This window comes from Centruroides vittatus, unplaced genomic scaffold (genome assembly GCF_030686945.1).
Source record: "Centruroides vittatus isolate TY-2023 unplaced genomic scaffold, ASM3068694v2 contig_885, whole genome shotgun sequence".
NCBI classification, from domain to species: Eukaryota; Metazoa; Arthropoda; class Arachnida; order Scorpiones; family Buthidae; genus Centruroides; species Centruroides vittatus.
In genome coordinates this window covers 507,553-531,041 of record NW_027122577.1, presented here as the reverse complement: position 1 = coordinate 531,041, position 23,489 = coordinate 507,553, and the positions used below count along the sequence as shown (strand labels likewise).

The 23,489-nt window shown below is 30.1% G+C and overlaps 1 protein-coding gene across 1 annotated transcript in view; it reads left to right on the top strand.

The window, feature by feature from the left end:
* Positions 1-21,533, top strand: part of LOC136983737 (sphingosine kinase 1-like) — a 43,683-nt gene extending 22,150 nt beyond the window's left edge. Inside the window, exons 2-6 of the mRNA XM_067280562.1 lie at positions 7,638-7,793; positions 7,865-7,959; positions 10,262-10,377; positions 15,446-15,666; positions 20,622-21,533. Coding sequence (XP_067136663.1) covers positions 7,638-7,793; positions 7,865-7,959; positions 10,262-10,377; positions 15,446-15,666; positions 20,622-21,445 — 1,412 coding nt within the window. The 3' untranslated portion in view covers positions 21,446-21,533. The remainder of the gene's footprint in view (positions 1-7,637; positions 7,794-7,864; positions 7,960-10,261; positions 10,378-15,445; positions 15,667-20,621) is intronic.
* Positions 21,534-23,489: the final 1,956 nt, after the last annotated feature.

The window sequence follows — 23,489 nt, the reverse complement described above, 5'->3', positions numbered from 1 at the left end:
AATATTGGATGGATTGTAGAATGATTAAAACTTTGATTTTTATACATTAACTACTATTGAAAATATGTTTTATTTCAAAAATTGATACTTCTTTCAAGACTAATTGAAAGAATACAAAGACAGAATTTTAATTTGGTTTTGTTTAATTAAAAAGTATATATTTTATTAGCTAATTTTAAATCAGAAGTTTTGTAGTTATCATTTATAAAGCTGCTATATCAATATTTAATATTTTTATTTTTGAAATATTTTTATAAAATACTTCCCTTTCTTTTTTCTGAGTATCCTTTTAATTTTGCAAATAGAAATAATTTATTTGATGTCAAATTAAACATTTTTTAAATACAGTATCAATTTTTTCTTTGTTGAAAATTAAACGTCTTTTGATTTTATAATTGTAGTTATTGTTTTAATGATCCTTTTATTTAATGGGAATTTCACATAAAAACAATTAAACTAAACTTTTGTGTAAGTTATAGTTATAATTTGCATTAAAAATGTATTCAATTATATTACAATTGGTATAATTAGGAATGTTTTAATATGAATTTTCTCTCGAGTAAAAGAATAGGATTTTACGTATAATTTTAAATATTAAAAGAACTATTTTTTAAATTTGTTTTCTTATTAAACTCATATTTAAACATTATCGTTACATTAAAGATTGTTATTTATGTAAAGTAACAGATACTATATTTGTTGATAATTGTTGCTAGGCAAACAAATTATTTCATGGATAATTTATCGTTGTTTATTAAATAGAACGAAAGCGGTTTATTTCAAAATTGTTTTCCTACTTTAAATTAATTATAATTTTATATTTATTGATATAATTTTAATCAATTTCGATTGTAGACACGTGTTATGTAATAAGGTAAATATTATATTAAGGATTTTAGGATATAATACTTGGGAAAGAAATTCTATCCAAAAAACTGATTTTAAATTTAATAAAATTACTTGCATTATTATTTTTAAATCCATATAACTTTAATTTAAAAATTTTTAATACTTTTGTTATTTCTTTTTTATTTTGTAAATCATTTCATCTTTAATTATATAAAGTAATAAGGTTTGTAAATGATCGATAATGTTATAAAACAAATTATTTTAGTAAAATCGTTTGATCGTTTTGTTTACCATATCATCCAATTAATGTAGTAGTATTAATTGGTTGATATCGATCAATATATTAATATTGAATCACAAATATCAAAGAAATTGTAACGATTCTATTTAAATTTCAACTTTGACATTTGGTATTGTTTTTTTGAAACTACAGTAGAACCTCAATTATCCAGACCTCGATTATCTGGATTTTCGATTATCCGGATTGTTCAAAATAAACAAAAATTATACGAATTTGCTGATTTGCACTTGGCGAATTGCGACACTGTTGTACGTATGTGATGGAATGCATGAAACAAAATTTTGAAAAGACCATTAGTAAGTAGAAAGTGGTATAGGAGACATTGCGGAAGCAATAGCACAAATTTAATATGTGCCGAATGTGACGAAGATGTAACCGAGTGGTTAAATTGCGATGCGAACGATCCTGGATTCCAAATTTTGAATGATGAGGAAATAATTAAAGAAGTATCTGCCTCAGATGAACAAGATCGAGAAGACGAAGAAGAGATTTGCGAAGTAAGAGATATTGGTCCTACACATTCTGAAACTTTTCAGTGCTTAGAGCCGCCACAAACTACAGGAAGCAAGAGCTAGCGTACTCTCGGTCGCGCTCCTAAGCCCCGCCTTTTTTCCCATGATGCTATTGGCCATTTTTGCTAGGTAAGCTACTCGAGCACGAAGCAGCCGCAAACTACACAACGTTTGCTCGCGTAACTAGTCCACATGACGTGGAATCCAGATGTGGATTGGCTATAGAACAAAGATTTTATTATAACCTATACTTGTCAGTTTTCTTTCCGTCAGTTATTATAGCGGAACCTATCTGTCAGTTTTCGTTCCGAACTTTGAAACAGAATGGGAAAAATATGCTTATTAGTTAAGCCTAACTAGGCTTAAGCCTATTTATAAATAACTATTTTAATATACAATGTTTATACCATTTTCTTTTCAATACTGAATGTATTAATCATGTAATTTACGTACATCGATAAAATTCTATTATTTCTTTTTCGACGTGTGGCATGTTTATGTAGTCATCTATTTTCCGCTGTTCTCTCTTGCTAGCGTAATGCTCTCGTTGTTGAATTCTGTGAACAGCGAGAGTACTCTCGTATCGCTGCTCTAGCAAAGGAAAAACCACGTGAGCAAGAAGAGAGGGGCAGAGCCTTTGACGTCATCGGTTGTGCTAGGGCACGTTTGCTAGCATTTTGCTCTCGCAAACTGCTAGTTTGCGGTGGCTCTTAGATGTCGCCATGAAGTGGTTTGAGAGCTAAGAAGAGTGTAACTCGGGACAACTTATATGTCTTAAAAGTATTCACGATTTAGCAGCTTCAAAATGAACAGCTTGCTTTAAACAAAAATCGATAATTGAATTTCTTAATAAAAAATAATTTAATATTTAAGCTATGTATAAATCTAGACAAAAAAAAATTATTCATACTGTATGTACATGTCTTTAACTGTCAATTATTATTATTTTTTCGATTATCTGGATTTTTCCTTATCCAGACTACCTTCATCCCCAGTTAGTCTGGATAATAGAGGTTCTACTGTATAATCCTTTGATATTGATTTTGTAAACAGTAAAACCTGTCTATGGCGACCACCCACGGTTCCTTCAAAAAGTGGTCTTTTAGACAGGTGGTGCTGTAATACCGTATTTTCGTACGTATTTTGAGCACTTTTTAGCCATTTCTACTGAGCAAAACTCGAGGTGAGCAAAAATAAGCAAATTTTTCAACAATAGGGCTATATTGGTATTGTATTTTATTCTTATCGAATAACTCAATTTACAGGAGACGTGGTGATTTTATAAGACAGATTTAATACCAATATTTTAAAGATTAATACAATACTCGCATTTTCTCGATTATAATGTACACTTTCTTTTTTCTGACTTAATTCAACTCTGTTCTTTTCGTTCGCTTCTCAGTTACGTGTATTACGTCTTCGATATACAAGCGCGTCGTATCTCTCCATCACTTTGGTTTTGGTTTCGTTAGTTTAATCTTATTTTAACTTTAAAAATCGTAGGCACAAAAAACCTTTCACACACTATTTCTAGCAGACAAATTAATGAGCACAAATTGTCTGCTAGAAATAGTGTGAAAGGTTTTTTGTGCCTACGATTTTGAATTAGTTCTAGCTTTGTGTACAGAGATTAGTAACTTTAAAAATACTGTGTTTTTTTTTTAATATTTAGTATTTTCTTAAGTACAATAAGAAAAATTATTAATTAATAATAAAACGATTTTATTATTTTTTCTCATAATACAATTTCATTACTTTCTGTGATTATCCAATGACAATGGCGGAATCAAAAAAGGAAGGTTGCCTGTAAAACTGATTTTTGCATTAATGCGTTTTTTTTTTTTTTTTTTGATAAAATAAATTTTATCAAACGATGAGATTAGCCGATTAACTGCATCGTGTACAATATTTTATACCCCTAAGGAAAATACTGTAGATCTACGTTAAAATAAATTTTGTTTTCCCACAGTTAAACTTCGCCGCTAATTGCCGTTGTGATAAACCATTTTCACTTTGTGTGATAACTTTAACACAATATTCTAATGACAGCACTTTGCATTTCTTTCATTTTTCCGACAATTTCAAACAAACTGAAATGGATTTCCTTTGTTGCTAGACTAATTCATTAATACATGCACCTAATTTCAAGGGTGGGAGAAGTGCCCGAGTGGGTTCGAACAAGAGTTTAGACTAGATATATTCGCGGGAGTGGTTGCTTATTGCAGTTGTTCTATGTTGTTTCGGACCAAAAATCGATGTCCGCGGTTGCGTTACACAGATGGTCGTTTAATACGGGTAACTTATACAAAGACTCTATGTATAAACGATTCCATGCTGGAAATTTTTGCCCATTTTGACAGGTGCCCATCGAATGCCAGTGGTCGCCTAAGCAGTTTTCACTGTATTAGTGATTACATCATTTGTAAACTTTTTTATATGTATTAAGAATTATACAGCTTAATTAAATTGCATATTTAATAATTTGGATTTTGTTATTAACCTTTTAAAACCTGTGTCCTTTAGAGGTTTAGTTGAAATGGAATCCTTATGTTTCATTTCATTCGGAATAAAGTTTTTACTTTTTCAACACTTTTTTATGACTTCGTAATAATCCTGGGACTAACAATAAATTATTTTTTCTTAATGCCATTTCTAAAACTCTTGTATTAACTGTGAAATACCGAATATATTTTGTTTTAAAGAGGGGGGAATGTACTGAGGACCTTACAATGTACAGAACAATTCGGACAGACTAATCTTCCTCCAATAGTTTATTAATTATACAGAAAGGAATGACTTGATTGCCTGATTCAGACAGACAAACAATGTTCTTATCAATTATAAGAATGACAGCAATTCTGCAATTACACTAGTAATTACTAACGATAATAAACTAATATGCGATTAAAATAGAAAACTATACAATTATTTACGTACAGTAGCCGTATTTCATGTTATACATTGTTACGAAATACGATTCCTTTTGTTAGTCACACGTGGTTCTTAACTTGTCCTGTCGCGTAGATATGTTAAAATTTAATGTAATAACTATCTTATTTGTGAACCAGGTGATCTTAGACTCTTCTTCAATATCTGTATAACTTGACGGGTAGAACTACTGCTGGATGGAATTGGATTGTTTCCTAAATGATTCTTCTTCCTTTCTTCCTGATCGATTGTTCCTTCTTCCCTTCGAAATTCTTCCTCTTGTCTGACAACGGCTCAAAATGCAAGTGCGAAAAGATGCTCACACATGGAAGTGCTCCCGTTTATAATTCCCACCATCCGGGGGCTTCGTCCACCCATGTGGTCCTTCGCATAGCGAACCCAAAGCCACGATACAGACACGACAACAAAAGGCGGTATGGGACATGCGACAAAACGGCTGTGCGTTACAACTAAAACCCAATACATATCTCTTAACAACAGAATGAGATTACATAAATAAAATTTAAAATAAACGAAATATAATCAATAGTCGCGGAGCTTTACACTCTGCAATCTATCATTCAGTAGAAATGATTGCCATGATAATAAAAATCTATGATCAATGACATCTACCTTACATTTGGCAGATTGGACAACATTTAACCATGTTAAAGCTAATTTTATATTCCTATTTTGTCCTGCACACATATTGCTGTAAACTATCATTTGTTTTTCATTTCTAAGATATTTTAATGTTTCAGAATACATGATGTTACTTCCTATGCACCTGTGGATGCAACAGTTTCATCCCAGAGATACATGTAAACATTATTATCGTGGAAATTATGAGAAACCATATTTAAAACATACATACTGTGCTTATAATATGCAACTGAAGTAGTCAACTTTGGGTAAGCAGTGCTTTCCTGAAAGTTGAAAGAAAAAGCAAAATAGTGATCTGGATTATGTAATGCTAGATCTCGGTCTTGTTTAATGATTTTTTAGCCAGTTCTGCTCATCTAAAATAAATATCGTGTTATTCCATAAGATTTGCCTCCTTTTCTTCACCATTATTTTTTTGCCTTAACTTTAATGTTTAATAGATTGCATTTTTGGCATATATCTTTCCACGGCTGGTGGAAACGTAAATTAAAAACTTCTTTAAAATTTTTTTTATAAGATCACTCATTAACAGTGCCTGTTTTATTTTCTTTACATTCAAGTAAGTATAAATTAAACATCTTTATATTCAGATTAGGATGTAAGAATTTTCTGTTAAGATTATGGTAGGTGCAAAGGCGCCGCTAGCTGTTTGAACGCCCGTATGCAATGCCGATTATGCCGCCCCTGTTTAACTACGACTACCTATGCTGGCTTGCCAGAAAGGCTCTTTAGTGTTGTCTCATAAGAGTGTGAAAAAAGAAAATAAATAGTTTTTCTTTGTAAAGTTAGTTTTGTTTACTTAAATATTTATATGGTTTTACACTTATCTACAGAAATTTGAACTCTTCTTGTCTTTATGTTTGCGAAATCTGCTATCAATTTTCTTGTATCCAAGCTGTCTAAGATTTCATGTTCAATTGAAACTATAGCTAAATTACTTAGTCTTTGCTGGTGCATTGTTGATCTTAAATAGTTTTTTATAATTTTTAACTTTGAAAAGGACCTTTCACCAAATGCAACTGAAACTGGCAATGTAAGTAATATTCTTAGTGCTATCACTGTGTTTGGATACTAAATTGAGACTATGAGCCAAGCATGGAATGTAAAATGTGCGATTATTGATTTCCAAAATTTTTTTTTGCAATCCATTGTGTTTCCATGCATATTACAACCATTATCGTAACATTGACCGTGTAAGTTTTGAATGTTGAGATTTAATTGTGAAAATAAATCCAAAAGAAAATTTAATAGACCTTCATCCGTGGAGCTGATGATCGGACGGAAACCAATAAAATTTTTGCGTATTGCAACATTTTTAGTTTCATTGTTTAAAAGAACATGCCTGAGTACAACTGTAATTTGTTGTGTGTGACTTATATTAAATTGCACCTCAGATGTAATGGAGAAATATTTATATACCGGACAAAGTCAGAGAATCAAATTTTTTATGGTTGTGCCGAGTCAATCAACGATTTCATTCTGAATTTGATCTCCTAAATAGCGAGTCATACGACTCGAATCAGATTTCGAGGATTGAATTCTGTGAATATGTTCCCGCATGACCGAATCAAAGGATGCTATCATTTCGATTGCTTTTAGAAAATTACCATTATCAGGCTCATATAATGTTTTTGATGAGCCCCGAAAAGCCAGTCACCGATGAGATAAAAACTTGATAGTGACTATGATTCTTTCTAATACATCACACCATTGTTTTTTTTCTAATTCTAATAGTCTCAGTTGCATTTGATTTACAGTAGTTTTATTTTTTAACACATTATTCAATTGTTCCCACGATTTCACATTTTCACTGTGGGAAACGCTTGTTTCGTGTCTTTTCAATGTTAATGATAAATGCTGCCAATCAGAAAAACCATTCAAAGCAAACAAACTACTTACAATTTTACCAAATATTTTACAACAAAAACAATAGACTGAATCTTTTGAAATAGAATAAACAAGCCATTCTCTGTTAATTTTTTCTCCATTGGGAAGATTTCTAGAATAATAATTGTCTGCAAATTTTCTTCTGGCGTCATTAGCGGGAAAATTGTAGTTAAACACCTGTAAGTTTAGCTGCAAATTATAATTGTATATAATTTTTATGCTATAGAAATAAAGTTACTAGGAAAGACTTTTTTGAAATTATTTATATCAAGACACAAAAGACACCTTTCACACTTTTTCAGCAACTCAATTTAATCAAAACAAATGTTTCCGGCCTGATTGATATGCCTTTGTCAGGTTTTTAATCAGACCAGAAAATTTAGTTGCTGGAAAAGTGTGAATGGCATTTTGATATACTTAAGTTCTAGCTTTGACTATTATTGAAATTATTCATTGTATGTCATTAGTGTAAATCACAGAACTGTTCATTTTTTTAGAATTATCAAGGTTTCCATCCGTACCTCCCTCGACACGAAGACTATTAGTTTTCATCAATCCTTTCGGAGGAACGGGAAAAGCATACCAGATATATCGAGAAAGAGTGGTTGCTCTTCTGGCAGAAAGTGATATCGAACATGATTTAATTATAACTGGTGCTGATTTTTTTTTCTTTTATTAATGATTATATCATCAAAAATCTTAATCATTATTTTTAATTTGATAGCCAGGGCCAATCATGCTAGAGATTTTGTGAACACTGCAGATCTTAGTCATTGGAGTGGTATTGTTGTCATTTCAGGAGATGGATTATTATTTGAAGTAAGTTTAATAACTTTTCGGTTTCATCAGTAAATCAAATTCAGAAACTGATTATATAAGACAGTGATTCTCAATTTATTTTAACACGTGGAACCTAAAAAACCTGAAGAATCTATCAAGGAATCTCTATCTCTCTGTAGCCTATCACCATCAAAACTTTATAATTTCTGGTATTTTAAGTTAAACAATATAATGAATATTTCATTCATAGATTAAAAAATTAAATCCAAAAATAGAATGAAATTCAGCACTTGTTTATTTTTAAGAAGCTTCTGGAATGAAGCAATTATGGTTTTTCCTGTGTGGAGTCAGTGACTGAATGATTAATGTTGAATGTCATATACACAAATTTAGGACTACCAACAAATTTTTCCACCATTATGTATTTTTATTTCAAGGAACTTAGTTTAAAACACTTATGTAAGAAAGAATTTATAAAATAAAATACAGTGGTACCTTGGTACTCAAACTGCTTTGAATAAGTACTCAGTATTCGAACACGTTTGGGGGAAATCACCTGGTACTGGACGGAATAAACGCAACCTGCTAGAATAAATTTTCAGTTACAAATATTTTTATTTTAACTTCTATTCTATGAGAAAAATGAAATTTTAGAGTTTTCTATCTTTAATTTAAACATAATTTTATCTGACAGTTTGGGTACCATATGCATTAAATGAAAAAACAATCATTATGTTTTGCAACCATTCCAGTCGATGAAGTGTGTCAATAATAAATGTTTGCGACACATTAAAATCTATTAAATTCACGAGTTGTTATTCATCAATTCTTAACAATTTCTTCCTGCAAGTTTTGATTGCCCTTTCATTGTGAATCCTTTGGTTCAAAATTTCCAGAGTGAAACTTGTGAAAACCACGTTTGATGTGTTTGAAGTTTAGGTGCATCTTCTTCACACACTATTCTAAATATTTTTTTTAATGGTTTGTACAGCATTATATCCTTTCTGAAACTCAAAAAGCATGAATATGCATTTTATCCAAAGACATTTGTTTGAATAAAATCAAGTTATAAATATGTAGTAAAAATATTAAAATAAGCTTCTAAATAAAGAATACAATCCCACATTAGTAATAATGTGTAAATTTCACAAATGTGATAATTAAATCACACATCTATATTAAGTAAGGACACCTGTGAAAAGTAAGCAAAAACATTGTTTTGTAGGTTTTATTTATTTCCTCAACACGAAGTTGGGTTAACATAAATCCGATTCTTCGTTTTGGTGACAATCGCTTGTTTGGTTTTTCTGACAATTATATATTTTTCCAATCCATGAAATTATTTACAAGATTACTTTACCATATACAATTAGAATATGGGGAAGGGTTCCTCGGAGGCTTGTCGCTCATTTGCCGTCGTCTTCTAACCGTCGGGTCGATCTCGGTCCCATCCGTCGGCTTCTGACGTTTCCATTATAAGATCCAGCTGTAGCCGATCACCTTCGTCTGTTTCTCCAAATGTGCCGAGAAAAAAAGAGCTCTACTGTCGACCGTTATTCCTTATACACCTCCTGTTCTCCCACTGGATTTAATGCCCCTCCAGGCCTAACGGGTGATTTGGGAAACTTACAAACAAAAGGCTTTGTGTCTGTCAATTGAATAATACAAAAAGACGATGAGTGATTGTCACAGTATAACCCAATAAAATTAATAGGCATATTTTGTCACTCTGTATTGCTTATGGATTTTTTTGTTCTTTTTTAATGATTTATGCATGCTAGGCTTATAAAAGCATTTTAACTAGAATTTAACACAAGTTTATAAGTGTATTTTTGGGGGTCTGGAATGGATTAATCTAATTTACATTATTCCTTATTGGAAAAATCTGTTCAGTAACTGAACAGATCAGCACTTAAACAGCCTTCTGGAACAAATTAAGTTTGAGTACTGAGGTACCGTTGTTAAAACCTTAAACTCTTACATCTACAAGGTATACTTTCGAATTTCATAGTACAGACTTTTATTTGATTTTCATTAAAATGTTTTACTGATATTGATGATATTTTTAATGCAAGTTATTTTTACATTATCTGAAAAATTTAAAATTTGGTATGAATTTAAAATTACCAGTAGAATGTTTAAAAGGTTCAGTATGCTTGAAAATATCTTTATTTGAATAAAGATGAAAGTACTCAAAAATAAATTTTTTATTTATATTTTCTATTATTCTAGAAGAATTGCTGATATGTATTAAATATTTGGGATATTATATTCAATTTATATTTTATTCATGATAAAAATATTTAATTTTATAAAGTATTAATTATATAATTTAATTCAGGTATTTAATGGTCTTATGGAGAGAGATGATTGGAAAAAAGCGATAAAAATTCCTGTTGGTATTATACCTGGAGGATCTGGAAATGGATTGGCAAAAGCAATCTCTCATGCTGTTGGGTGAGTTGGATATTTATTGATTGCTGTTTTCTTATAACTTTTAGTTTTCTTAATAATCTGCTAACAAGTTTAAACTGAAATCAAAATATTAACTATATTGTTCTTTTCAACTATTTTTCATGCAAAACTAAATTACACTTTGTTTAATAATAGTACAGTATACTCTCAATTATCCGTGTGTGGATTATTTGTGCATGCTTAAGTCTCAATAAAAATTTACATCACGAATACAAATACAGTGTAACCTTGCTTAACGAGCACCTCGCATAATGAGTATTTTGCATAACAAGTAAAACAAATTGTGAAAAAATGACTCGCTTAAGGAGCGATATTTTGCATAATGAGTGATGAGGAGAGGGGAAGTCCTGGATTGTGCACATGCTCCATCAGTCTGTGTTTAGCACTCGTTCTGCTAGCATCTTAATGTTGCTTGTGATCAAACATTTTTTCAAACTTGTGTTCAGACATATTACATATAAACATCAACAACCATCGACTATTATGTAATAAACATGCCAAACGATATGCCAAATTCTTGGGCCATTCTTCGATATTCCAAATTCTTAATTATTTATAATTATTAAATTTAATACGAGATGGCAGCATAACTGCCTACCTCTAGTCAAATTAATTAATTTCTAATATTTATTTATAGCCTTTACATAGCACAAGAATTTGGCATATTGTTTGGTGTGTTTATCAGACATATTATCTGTGATTTTTTTTTTCTTTTGTTTTCTGCAAATCAAATTTGCATTCCATGCTAGAAGAAAAGATGATGATGATTCACAGTCCTTAACAATGTATTGGGTTGTTCGGAAAGTTCGTAGCGATTTTTGATAGCCAACAGTTGAGACACCGATTGACGCAAAAATGATTAGAATTGTACAAACCAATGAATATTACGATAAATGACCTTGAGACGCGTCCGTTACAAAAAAACCGTTAAGATTATTCAAATAGCGTTTAATTTGGCTCATTGCAAAAATAGATGCGAACAACGTGCATTATCGACACTTGTTTCTTTTCTTTTTTCGTAAACGCAAAAATGCTGTACAAACAGCAAAAAAGATATGTGATGTTTATGGTGGGAGTGCTGTATCAGAATCAACTGTTCGAAAGTGGTTTGCAAAATTTAAAACTGGTAATTTCAGCCTTGAAGATGCTCCTCGCTCAGGAAGACCTCCTGTTATTGAAGAGGACCAAATCAAAGCATTATTGGATGAAAACCCTCATTACACAACTCGAGAGATTGCAGACATAGTGAAGTCATCAAACAGTACTGTATTTCAACATCTAAAGAAGCTCGGATACGTGAATCGTTATGACATTTGGATACCTCACGACTTAACGGAAAAAAACTTACTGGATCGCATCTCCATTTGTGATTCTCTTGAAAGACGAAATGAAAATGACCCTTTTCTGAAGCGTTTAGTGACAGGTGATGAAAAGTGGATCATTTATAACAACATCAGCCGAAAACGATCGTGGGGTAAGAAAAATGAATCACCATTAAAAACTCCAAAGGCCGGTCTTCATCCAAAGAAGGTCATGCTCACTGTCTGGTGGGATTGGAAAGGAATCCTGTACTATGAGCTGCTTCCACAGAATCAAACAATTGATTCTGATAAGTATTGTTCCCAATTGGATAAGCTGAACATGGCAATTAAAGAAAAACGTCCGGAACTGGCCAATAGAAAAGGCATTGTGTTTCACCAAGATAATGCCAGACCTCACACGTCTTTACGAACACGCCAAAAATTATTGGAACTAGGCTGGGATGTTTTACCCCACCCCCTTACTCACCCGACCTTGCCCCGTCGGACTACCATTTGTTCCGTTCTCTACAAAATTCCCTTCATGATAAAAACTTTGATACTTTGGAAGCTTGCAAAAACCACGTGGATCAGTTTTTCGCGGAAAAAACTGGAAAGTTCTACGAAGAGGGTATCACGAAGCTGCCCCATAGATGGCAACACGTCATTAAAAACAATGGCGCATACATAATGGAATAAAAGTATATTTTTAGTATTAAAACAATTTCTTTTATTTCTCTTAAAAATCGCTACGAACTTTCCGAACAACCCAATATATTGTATTTTTTTCGGCATGGAATACATTATTGTATCTTACATTAATTTATGTTTTCTCATATTAATTAATATGGGAAAACTGTTTTGTTTAACAAGTGTTTTGCATTACAAGTAAGATTCTGGAACGAATTATGCTCGTTAAGCAAGGTTCCACTGTATTAGCATTAAAATAAAAAAAGATCTGCATTTTTAATTCTTGCTACTTAAAAGTTGGTACAGTAGAGCGTCGATAAGTGGAACCAATTGGGGACTGGGGTCCTTCCAGTTAATGATTTGTTCCAGTTTCCAACTTTGTATGAAAAAATACATTAACCTGTCCGATGTTCGAATTTTTCTCCGTTGCGTGTCGCTTCGTGTTGAATTTTCGTCGATTTTAAGCCTAACGAAAATTTTTATAATAATCATCGAGGCTATCGTATCGTTAAAAATTATTTCTGCATTTTGTACAAACAAAATAAATATATTAAAGAATATAAAAAACATGAAAATTATACTTTAGAAGTAAATTTAGTATCAAAAACATTTGATTCAGCACGACACAGTCCGGCTGAAAATCGTTCCACTTTCCGGCCATTCCACTTATCGACGCTCTACTGTATATTGAACATCAGAACTATTTGCAGAACATCAAGGCATAAATTAAATGGCCTATCAAGTACATTAAGTGCAGTTGATTCTTGAACAATACAGGGTTACTTACACGTATACATGTATTTTTTTTTCATTAAATAAGTCGTAAAATTATTTGAAGAAAATATTTTGAATCATTTCCTTATCAATAAATCATTAATATCACAAAATTAATGAATTTATGACAATTTTGTTTAACAAGTGTTTTGCATTACAAGTAAGATTCTGGAACGAATTATGCTCGTTAAGCAAGGTTCCACTGTATTAGCATTAAAATAAAAAAAGATCTGCATTTTTAATTCTTGCTACTTAAAAGTTGGTACAGCTTGTCATTCTCAGTTAATGTTACAAGAAACTGATAGTATATTGCGAGGTGCTAGTTCAATAAAATTTTCTGAATTTCTCATTTACATCAAAAGTTTTATTCAACTGTGATCACAATCTAGAGCTTATCAATCATTCTCAAAACATATAATAGTTTATGTATTAATATCATAAATAAAATGTTTAATTTCATATTAAATTTAAGACTAAATAAAAGAAAAATTGACTAGCTTTCTTTAAAACAGACTTGTGGATTATCCGTGTCTCCATTACTAGTGATTAACCCATATAATTGAGAGTATACTGTATATTAATTTTTACTTTAAACTGAAAATTATTAACGAGACCAAATTTCTCATTTTTAAGAACGAAATAAAAATTTAAGATTACAAGAGAAGGAACAAACAATGCAGATTTATTAATAAATTTACTTCGCATAAAAACTAATCAATAAAATTCCAGAAAATTTTTTTTTGAGCAGAGGTGTATCTGTGCAATAATCTAAACACTTTAATTTATCATATTTTTGATTCTGATAAAGCATTCTACAGAAATATAAAAACTATATTTTATAAATATTTTATCATCAGTAAGAAACATTTTTAATCACTTATAAACCATCAGTTTTCAAGCTGTAATCATAAATTTATCAAAAAATAAATTATTACTACTTATAATTAAAACATCTGCATTTATAAAGTTTATTTTGTAATTTTCTACTTTAAAATTTGATGGAGTAAAGTTATTAAATACAACTTTGTTACTTGAAAGGAAAAAATACATCATTTCAGACTATTATTTTATCTTAAATATATCAAACAGCAAATATGATTGAATATTAAGAGAAAACATTAAAAAAAAAACTATCAAAATTATATATAATCTGTTTGTTTTAAACTTAAAATGTAAATATTGTTTCAGTCAAAGAAAAATATTTACACTGACAAGCTTTTTTTCTCTACATTAGCATTACATCCAAATGACTATTTTAGAAACTAAATTCTGCTAAGGAGATATTTTTTATTTTAGCATTGGAAGATGGATGACTTTATCATTCCTGATTAAATAAATAAATTTTTACTTTCTTGACTGCTATATAGCCGAGGAAAAGTACGGCAATCGGTCAAAAAATGACCTCCCAAGATTTTTACATTTTTGGACTCGGCACCTTGAAATGTCGAGAAATGTAAAAAAAGCTGGGGGGTTTTCTCTGTATGTATTGATGTTAGTCTATGCATTTTCTCATCTTAAATTCTATAAAAAAAAATCATGCATTAATATTAAACTTCATATTAAATCAGAAAAGATTGTTAGTGACTTTTTTAATTTGAAGAAAAACTAACTGAAAAATTTCTTTTTTAAATGTTTGTTTATTCTTGGGAGATGAACCTAAATATTGCCAACATTTTGTGTGTTACCACAATACTTGTGAATTTGTTAATAAAAAATTTCTCTCGGCAAACATTTTCAGCCTACTCCCGTAGGCCACGATCGAGTTTTTAAATTCGCTTTTAGAAAACGTTCCACAAATAGAACATTCCATTTAAATTTTAACTTTTGAAGTATTCTGAATACGAATTTAAAGTTAAAATTTAAATGGAATGTTCTATTTGTGGAACATTTTCTAAAAGCGAATTTAAAAACTTGATCGTGACCTACGGGAATAGGCCGAAAACATTTGTTAATAAAAAATTCTCTCAGAAAATGCACAAGTGCCGTAAGTTTGTAATTTATCTTTGCCGAGTACTTCCGGACTGTAGTTTGTCTGTGCTCGTATTAGTTATTTAAATTGGCAGCTATGCCCTTAACTATAAATATTTTTTTCATAAATCTTCAAAAGGAAAATTTTTTTTATCAAGAATTAAAGACTAAAAATAAATCTGTAATAGCTGAATATTTTCAATGCAACATTATTTAATGAATTTCACAGTAAAATTTATATTAAGATATATTAATTTTTGAATGTTATTTTCATTTTAATGAAATAAGTAGATCTGTAATAATTTTTTTTTTTTTTCCAGTGAGCCTTACAATACCAATAATGTAATTTCTTCAACTTTGAACATTGTATGCGGAAGAGTATCTCCAATGGATTTAGTTCGGGTTCAAACTTTGGAAGACAATATGTATGCATTCTTGTCCGTCGGTTGGGGAATCATGGCAGATATCGATATAGAATCTGAAAAATTACGAGCAATTGGAGAAGCTAGATTCACAGTGTGGGCTCTGGTTAGAGCATTAGGTATTTAAATTTTCTCTCAATTATTAATCATCTTGAATTGTTTGGATGTTATGTTACTTTTTACTTTCCTGAATGTTATGTATAACAGAGGAAGAGTAAGGCAATCGGTCAAAAAATGACCCCCCCAAAATTTTTACATTTTGGACTTGGTACCTTGAAAAGTAGAGGTTTTTCTGTATGTATGGACGTGACATTATTTTGTTCACCCACTTTGAAACTTAATAACTTGTGTCTTTTGTCGAAAATTTATGAAATTTAGCAGGGAGGTTTGTATAAGCCCCTAATCAATTTTAGAGGTTAAAGTTCAAGGGATGGGAAAGATAGAGGGTGGACATTTGTTATATTTTAATGAAGATCTTACTCATTATTAGTATTTACAATTCATAAAACTCATCTCTATCCTCAAAATTAAGATTTTGCCATTTTATAATAATTAATATAAAAAACTTTAATAAAATATCATAACAAATGACATTTTCAACTCTTGGCAGGAAAGTTACACATCCCATTGTTGTATTTTTTAAACTCATGATTTCTGATTTATTAATCTAACAATAAATTAAGCTTTTATTTTCAATGTGCTTTTCAACTAAATTTTATTGCAAAAAAATCAGATCTGAGATTATTACTATGTAACATTATATGTTATGCATATACATCATTTTAACCATTTCTGATTACAGAAAATATTTATATATTTTAATTACTCTATAACATACATACGTGGTCAAACTAGGTTATAACGAGTTCATGTTATAACAAGCAAAATGCCACAACAGTTTTAATTTACACGTATTTTCATACATTTTCTCGTGGTTATAACGAGTGTACTCCACAGACTACCGAGCAAATTTTCGGTAGCTATACAAACAACCATTTTTAATTGTCCAAGTAGTAAGAAATGCGATACCAAATTCTTTTAAGAGAAAACTGAAAGGGTTACTTAGTTTTATGATGACTGAATAATTAGTTTTACAACCTGTGTGAATTACAGACCTATTTATCACTTTTCTTTTCTTTTGGAGACCATCCCCCTCTTTCTTGACTAGCTTCCAGCCCTACTTTGCCAATTTACCTAATCATCATTATGATTGTTTCTAACTAGAGTATGGAGTTATTTTACAAACTCTTCTATGAGTAAGATGTCTATGAAGAACAGAAAATTTCTCTGTTTATGAAAAAGTAGAAATTATTTGTGAGTGCTAAAAAGTGGTGCTAAAAAGATGTGGTGCTAAAAAGATCAGCATAGAAAGTTTTCTTTGTCATCTTCGACAGTATCGGCATTATGGAAAAATAAAGCAATTGTCAATTTTGAGATTTGAAGATTTAAAGACTAATTAATATGCCCATTTTCAGTTAATATTGATATTACCTTTAATTACAAAAAAGTAAATTGTTTAATATTAATTATATTGTAGTTTATACTGTATTTTTATTAATAGTTATATGATGGATTTACATTTGTTTTAATTTTTTATTCTAAATAAGTTGATTAAAAAGATAGATTTTACTAATCATCAGTGGTATAGCTATAAATTTTACCACCCAAGAGCACCCTCTACATGTTTGCACCCAAAGCAGTTATGCCAGTCCCCTAATGCTTGTTCTAACAGAGTTCAACTGTATTTGTCATAAATTACAATTTCAGTTTATATATATGTTATATCCTCCTAAAATATGTTGTTGTTTAATCTTTTAAGTAGGGTTCAAATTTAAAATCTGATATATAAGAACTATATTAATTTTCAATTGTTAAACACTTATGTTAGTTGTAAGAACTCATACTTACAACTAACATTTAGTAACAAAATTTCCAACAGCTTCAAATAACAAGAGTATAGTATGTAATCTGTTATCTCCTTCCCAAGATGCATTTAACTATAAACTTAAATATGCTCATAAAACATATACTGTGATGCATTATGACATTGTTATAGTTTCTAATACATATATCATAAAAATTTTCATTGCACTTATATTTAGTTGGAATTTTATAGAAATAGGATACAGTTAGCATATTATATATCCCTCATCAATCTATAGCTTTTTACTATTGTATTTCTTCATTCAAAGTTGTTACAGAATTTATTGAGTATTTACAATATTTGAAAACATTTTCTCTGATTTGATTCATCTAATCATCAAAGTATGTTGCACTTCAAGTAAGTGATTTGTTCCAAAATATTATACAGTAGAGCATTGATTATCCAACTTAATTGGGGACTGGGGTTGGTCGGATAACCGAAAAGTATGAAAAAATACATTATTAGTATAGTGTATTAGGCCCGGTTTAAATACTAGCCTCCCTTTCATGGTCAAGCCAATGCTGCCAGCTAAAACATGCAAAAATTTAACAAAAATGATATTAAAGTAGCCAAGACGTAACCAAATATTGTAGTGCCACATCACTACTGAACATTTGAATTTGCCGACTAGAACGCAGTCGGATAATCGATGCTCTACTGTACATTTAAAAATTAATCATTGTCCAATTCCTGCAAATTTTGTTAGTGAGGAATACTGATGACTCACATATAACTATAGTCATTGGGTGAACCCTCATAGCCTAAAAGTTCAATCACAAAATGTCTCATTTCTGTCTAGTGCCAATTTTTGCAAAATGACATTAGACATTTTGTTTTTTTGGCATCTTAGATCAATCTAACATCAAATATTCCCTTTATTCTATTTCATTAATTTTTTGTGTGCCTATTCTCTTAAAACATAATACAAAATGTGTTCAAAAAGTTCAGAGTGGAGCAGTGGTGCTTGATTATTTAAAATTCCAGATATCAAATTTTGTGAAAATACAAAATGTTTTGTAAAGTGCATTGTAAATATGGCTGCACATTTACAATGCTTTGATCTCATGATTTGTTTATACATACTCTTTAATCAATCTGAAGACAATCTGAAGACAATGTTACCATGTATATTCATGTTTAATCTGTAATGTTTTTGTTTGTTTTGCACAATAATGTGTTTGAGAAATCTCCAATGATTCACGTGTGTATACTGTAAATAGGCATCATTTTTCAGGCATGCTCTGAGGGTGAGAAACCTGTTTTTAGGTCTGCCGTCTTCATTCACATTGTCCTGTGGGAGAAAATATAACAGTCTTGTTATTCAATATGAAACGTGCTAGCTCTAGTAAAGCAATGTTTGTTCAATGTAGACTATGCATCAGTTACTGAATTTCACTACATAGGATTTTGAGATCATCCTGACTTTGCAGGTTTTGATGAGACATTTCAAGTCGGATACTGAAAGATGACAATCAACTCATTCAGTGATTTTGGTGTAAAGACAAATTAGGCACAAGAAAGCATCAGTAAAACCATTCAATCCAACACAAACAAAGATGCTGTAAGAATATTCTTAATCCCATAGTTTACCTTGTGATATGTTAAGGTGTAATGCAGCAGTGCAAGTTCAAACTTAATCTCAATTTCCACCTAGGATCTTTAGTACACCTGTGTCCAAATAAATTCCAATTTATGGAATACTAGCATACCCAGATCATTGGACAATCCTAGATTATTGGTTACGGAACAAATCTCTAAACTTTGTACGTACAAGTACTATAAGAATCTTTGTAAACTAAGGCAAGGATCATCCCACTAAACCCTCACATAACTAATCAGGACAATATATTTTATATAAAAATATGTTAAGCAGTTGTGGACACAGGATTGAGAACATGGTAATCAGGATTATTTTGATAAAATTGTAATAAGTTGCTGACTCGCTTAAGGATGTCTCTTTGAGGAGATGGAAACATAACTAACAAACAAGATCAGATCATAAGCGCTACCCACAGATATATGTACAGTACAGAATGTCAGATCATCCCTGAATCAATAAAAACATCCTATAAAAATTATTTATGTGAGCATAATTTAACAAAAGCTTTCTCACAGACAACATTTTTTTCTTTCTAATTTCTGAAGTATAAATTTAGATAATGAAATAACCAGGGCCGGATTTACCAATCCAGGGGCCCTGGGCACAAATTCGGTGGGGCCCCCCTTTAAGAGTAAGCAAATTTAATGATTTAGAAAATTTACACAAAATACTGTACTTTCAACTAGGAAGTTGTAAATTTCGTTTAAAAATAAGGTTATTGCAAACATACATATATTTTATTGTGTAAAACTAATTATTTTAATTTAATTGAAAAATACCTATGTAAAATTTTTTCTCCAAAATTTTCCGACGTTTCATAGCTTTTTTCCCGGGTTTAGTTTTCTTTGCCTGTGGTCCTCATGATTAGGCCTCACTAGGCTGTCGCAGTAATAGGAAAAAAAAAAAAAATTATCTTTAAACATAGTTTTGTGGGGGCCCTGGGCACCGGCCCCAAGTGTCCCTATGTAAATCCGGCCCTGGAAATAACCAACAATCACCTGAAAGACCAGGCTAGAATTTGGCTAATTAAATGATTAATATAAAGTCATTTGTAACTAGAGGGAAGCATTAGGTGCTATCTCTTAACCAACAATCATTGGTTATTTCATTAGTTATTTCATTGTATACTCATTGGGCTTTAAGATGTTTATTATATATATAAATTTTTTAGTAGTGGTATAGCATATATAGAAAACTTGAATAAGCTTTAAACATGTCTGGGCAGTTCATGCATCGGGAACTCGTCATCACACTAATCAAACAATAGAAACATTTGATAGTTTTCCTAAATGATCATTAGTAATGACTACTTGAGGAAACTCAAAAGTTAGAAATTATCAATAGTTGGAATATAGCTGAAAGATGAGCCCTTAATAGAACACATTCTAAGTGTGTAACATTAAACTTTTATCACTCTGAACATTATAAAAGACATTGTTGACATTGCAGGAAGATTGTAATTTTATCTTCAATTAATGTACAATCAAAATTTGTTATGACAAATGACAATGTTTAGAAATAAAATACATTTATATAAATTGTTTATTTAGGTTTAAGAAAATACAGAGGAAGACTGTCTTATCTACCAGTTGCCGGAATGGAAGGATATTGTAAGAAAAATGAACAGGCCAAATGGAAAATAGAAAGAAGTAAAACCATGGATGATGGTTTTCAATGGCATAAAAATTATACTAAAGAAAATGGAGTTTGTGATGCGGGTTTGTCACGAAAAAAAATCGAAAGGCGATCTAAAAGCTTTATTGCGATCGATTCCGAAGAAGTGACTCTGCCAGAAGCAGACAATGTATCACAAGTTGAAAAACATAATTATACTAGCAATAATTTGGAGGAAACATATAATCCTATTTTTGAAGTCTCAAAAGATGAAAACATATGTAATACAAAAGAAAATGATCATATGGATGAGAATCAGTCTGCAATTAGTGACCAGCAAAGTTCTACACCTTCAACAAGTAATGCTGATATGTATTGTTCAAAACTTCCATCACTTTCAGCTCCACTACCAGAAAATTGGATAGTAGAAGAAGGGGAATTTGTATTAGTGTATGTTTCATTGCAAACTCATCTTGCTTCGGATGTATTTATTGCACCAAATGCAAAATTGGATGACGGTGTGATGTGGCTGCTAATCATAAGAGCAGACGTCTCCAGAGTTCAGGTTATAAACTTTCTCACTTGTTTACAAAGTGGAACACACATTGATAATCCATACGTTGATATGATTCCTATATATGCATTTCGGTTGGAACCATTTTCTACAGATGGTTTTCTCACTGTAGATGGTGAAGTTATTAAATCTGGTCCCATACAAGCAGAAGTATTACCTTCAATTGCCAGGGTAATGACACTTTAATTTTTCTTGTCAGTATTAACAAAACTGAACTAGTGCCTCAAACTTACTTGAATTTTAACTTTCATAATTTAAAATGGAATATTAATAATCTAGCAAAAATTAATCTTTTTTAACTAGAAGTTTCTTGTAAATATGTTGTTTGCTATTTTTGAACTATTTTATTTTCTAGTCACAAGAGATTATAATTTTGGCAAAATTTCCTGTCTTTCACTAATATCTTCCCATTTTGAAATTGTTGTCTATTATTAATTGATATATATTTATGTAGGAAGGATTTTGATTTACGTGATGTCGGCACGACATTGTAAGTAACCGATTACTTTGCTTGTGTGCAAAATGAAAAATTTATATTAACATTTCTAAATTCCTATGTAATGTTGTGATATACTTGTTACTATGAAAAGCCATTTTTTAAAAAAAAATAGAAAAACTATTTTTTGAAATTTACTACATATATCATGCATATTGGTACTTAGAATTTGTATTCAGTGAACAAAACTTTATACAGATTGCTAGTTTTATATCCCTTATTGGCAGATTATTAATTTAAACTGTTATCTACTAAAATCGTTCAAGTTTTTAAAGAAGAGTTTCTTTTTTATACTATGTAAAAAAGTAGATTTAAAATTTTCTATGAAAGTAAAGCTTTGCTTTTCATTAATTAAATTTGGTTGTGATATAAAAAACTAGTTAGGTTTATTTTCATTTATCAAGTGTCAGTAAAAGACATAAAATTTTTCAATTTGTTAGAAATAGTTTTGATGTACAGTTGAAGTTTAGAATGATTTTTTTTGTATTGTTTATTTAACTGCAATATGCAGTAGTAGATATTCTTAACTGGATGGATTATCCTTGAATTTATTAAATTTATAACAGAATATTTGGTTTATTATATTGGTTGCAGATTTCTTTTATGTAGATTTTGTTAAATTATTATTCAGATACATTTTTATATCTTTAATATATTAGTTGGAAAAACTTAGTAAAAAGAAGAATCAAATCATTATTCGAGTTATATTAATCCAGTATTATATTTGCTCATTTTTCATAAATCAATGGGATCCATTGTATAATTAGTTACCAGCATCAAAGTAAATATCATTTTTTAAAATATGACTTTTGTTTTGTATTACATTAAAAAAATAAATAATTTTAAATTTATGATAATGAAAAATAACACTATAACTGGCATGCTTTTATTCCATTTTGATTGTTTTGAAATAAATGAACATTTCCATTAAAATTCTATTCTTGTATATAAAAATTTTTATTTAAGCAAATTATTTATATATTGTTTATATAGGATTTTTACTTGTTTTCTCATGAGTGCTTTCAAATATTAAATTTCTTTGCTTCTTTGACTTGGTGCTTTTTATTATTTAATATTTTAAAGTACAACTTTTAATGTGAACATTGGCTGTTACTTAAATTTCTAATATTAGTAATTGATTTTTAGAATTTATATTTCTATGACTTGATTCTTTCAATATTAAATCAAAAAAAAAAAAAATTGTATAATTTTCAGTTTAAAATTATTGATTGATCTATTCTTATATTTTTAAAAATAACAAAATTTCTTAGTCTGAATTTTTTTAATTTGTGTAAAATTCTTGACTGTAAATACTGGAAGTATTACATTCCAAGCTTTCTAATTTACTTTATATCTGTGATAAAACCTGATTATTTAGATTTATTTACTAACAATTGGCTTTATGCTTCCATTCTTATTAGCAACGCATCTATCGTTTTACTAAGTGATACAATTTAACTTTGTATAAATTGCTTAAATATATTGACACGACGTCATATATTATATATGTATATTTTTATTTTAATACCTGCTAAATGTCATATAATGTATATTTTTATATAACAGATAGCATATGCAATTATTGAACTAAATATATTGCTTTATTAATAAAATTTATTTTTGGAACAACAAAACTAATTTGCTCAACTGAAAAATCCATAAATATAAAATTTGTTCTATACTGCCAAATTATTCTAATGTTACATGAGCATATTGGGATTAATATGGGGACCA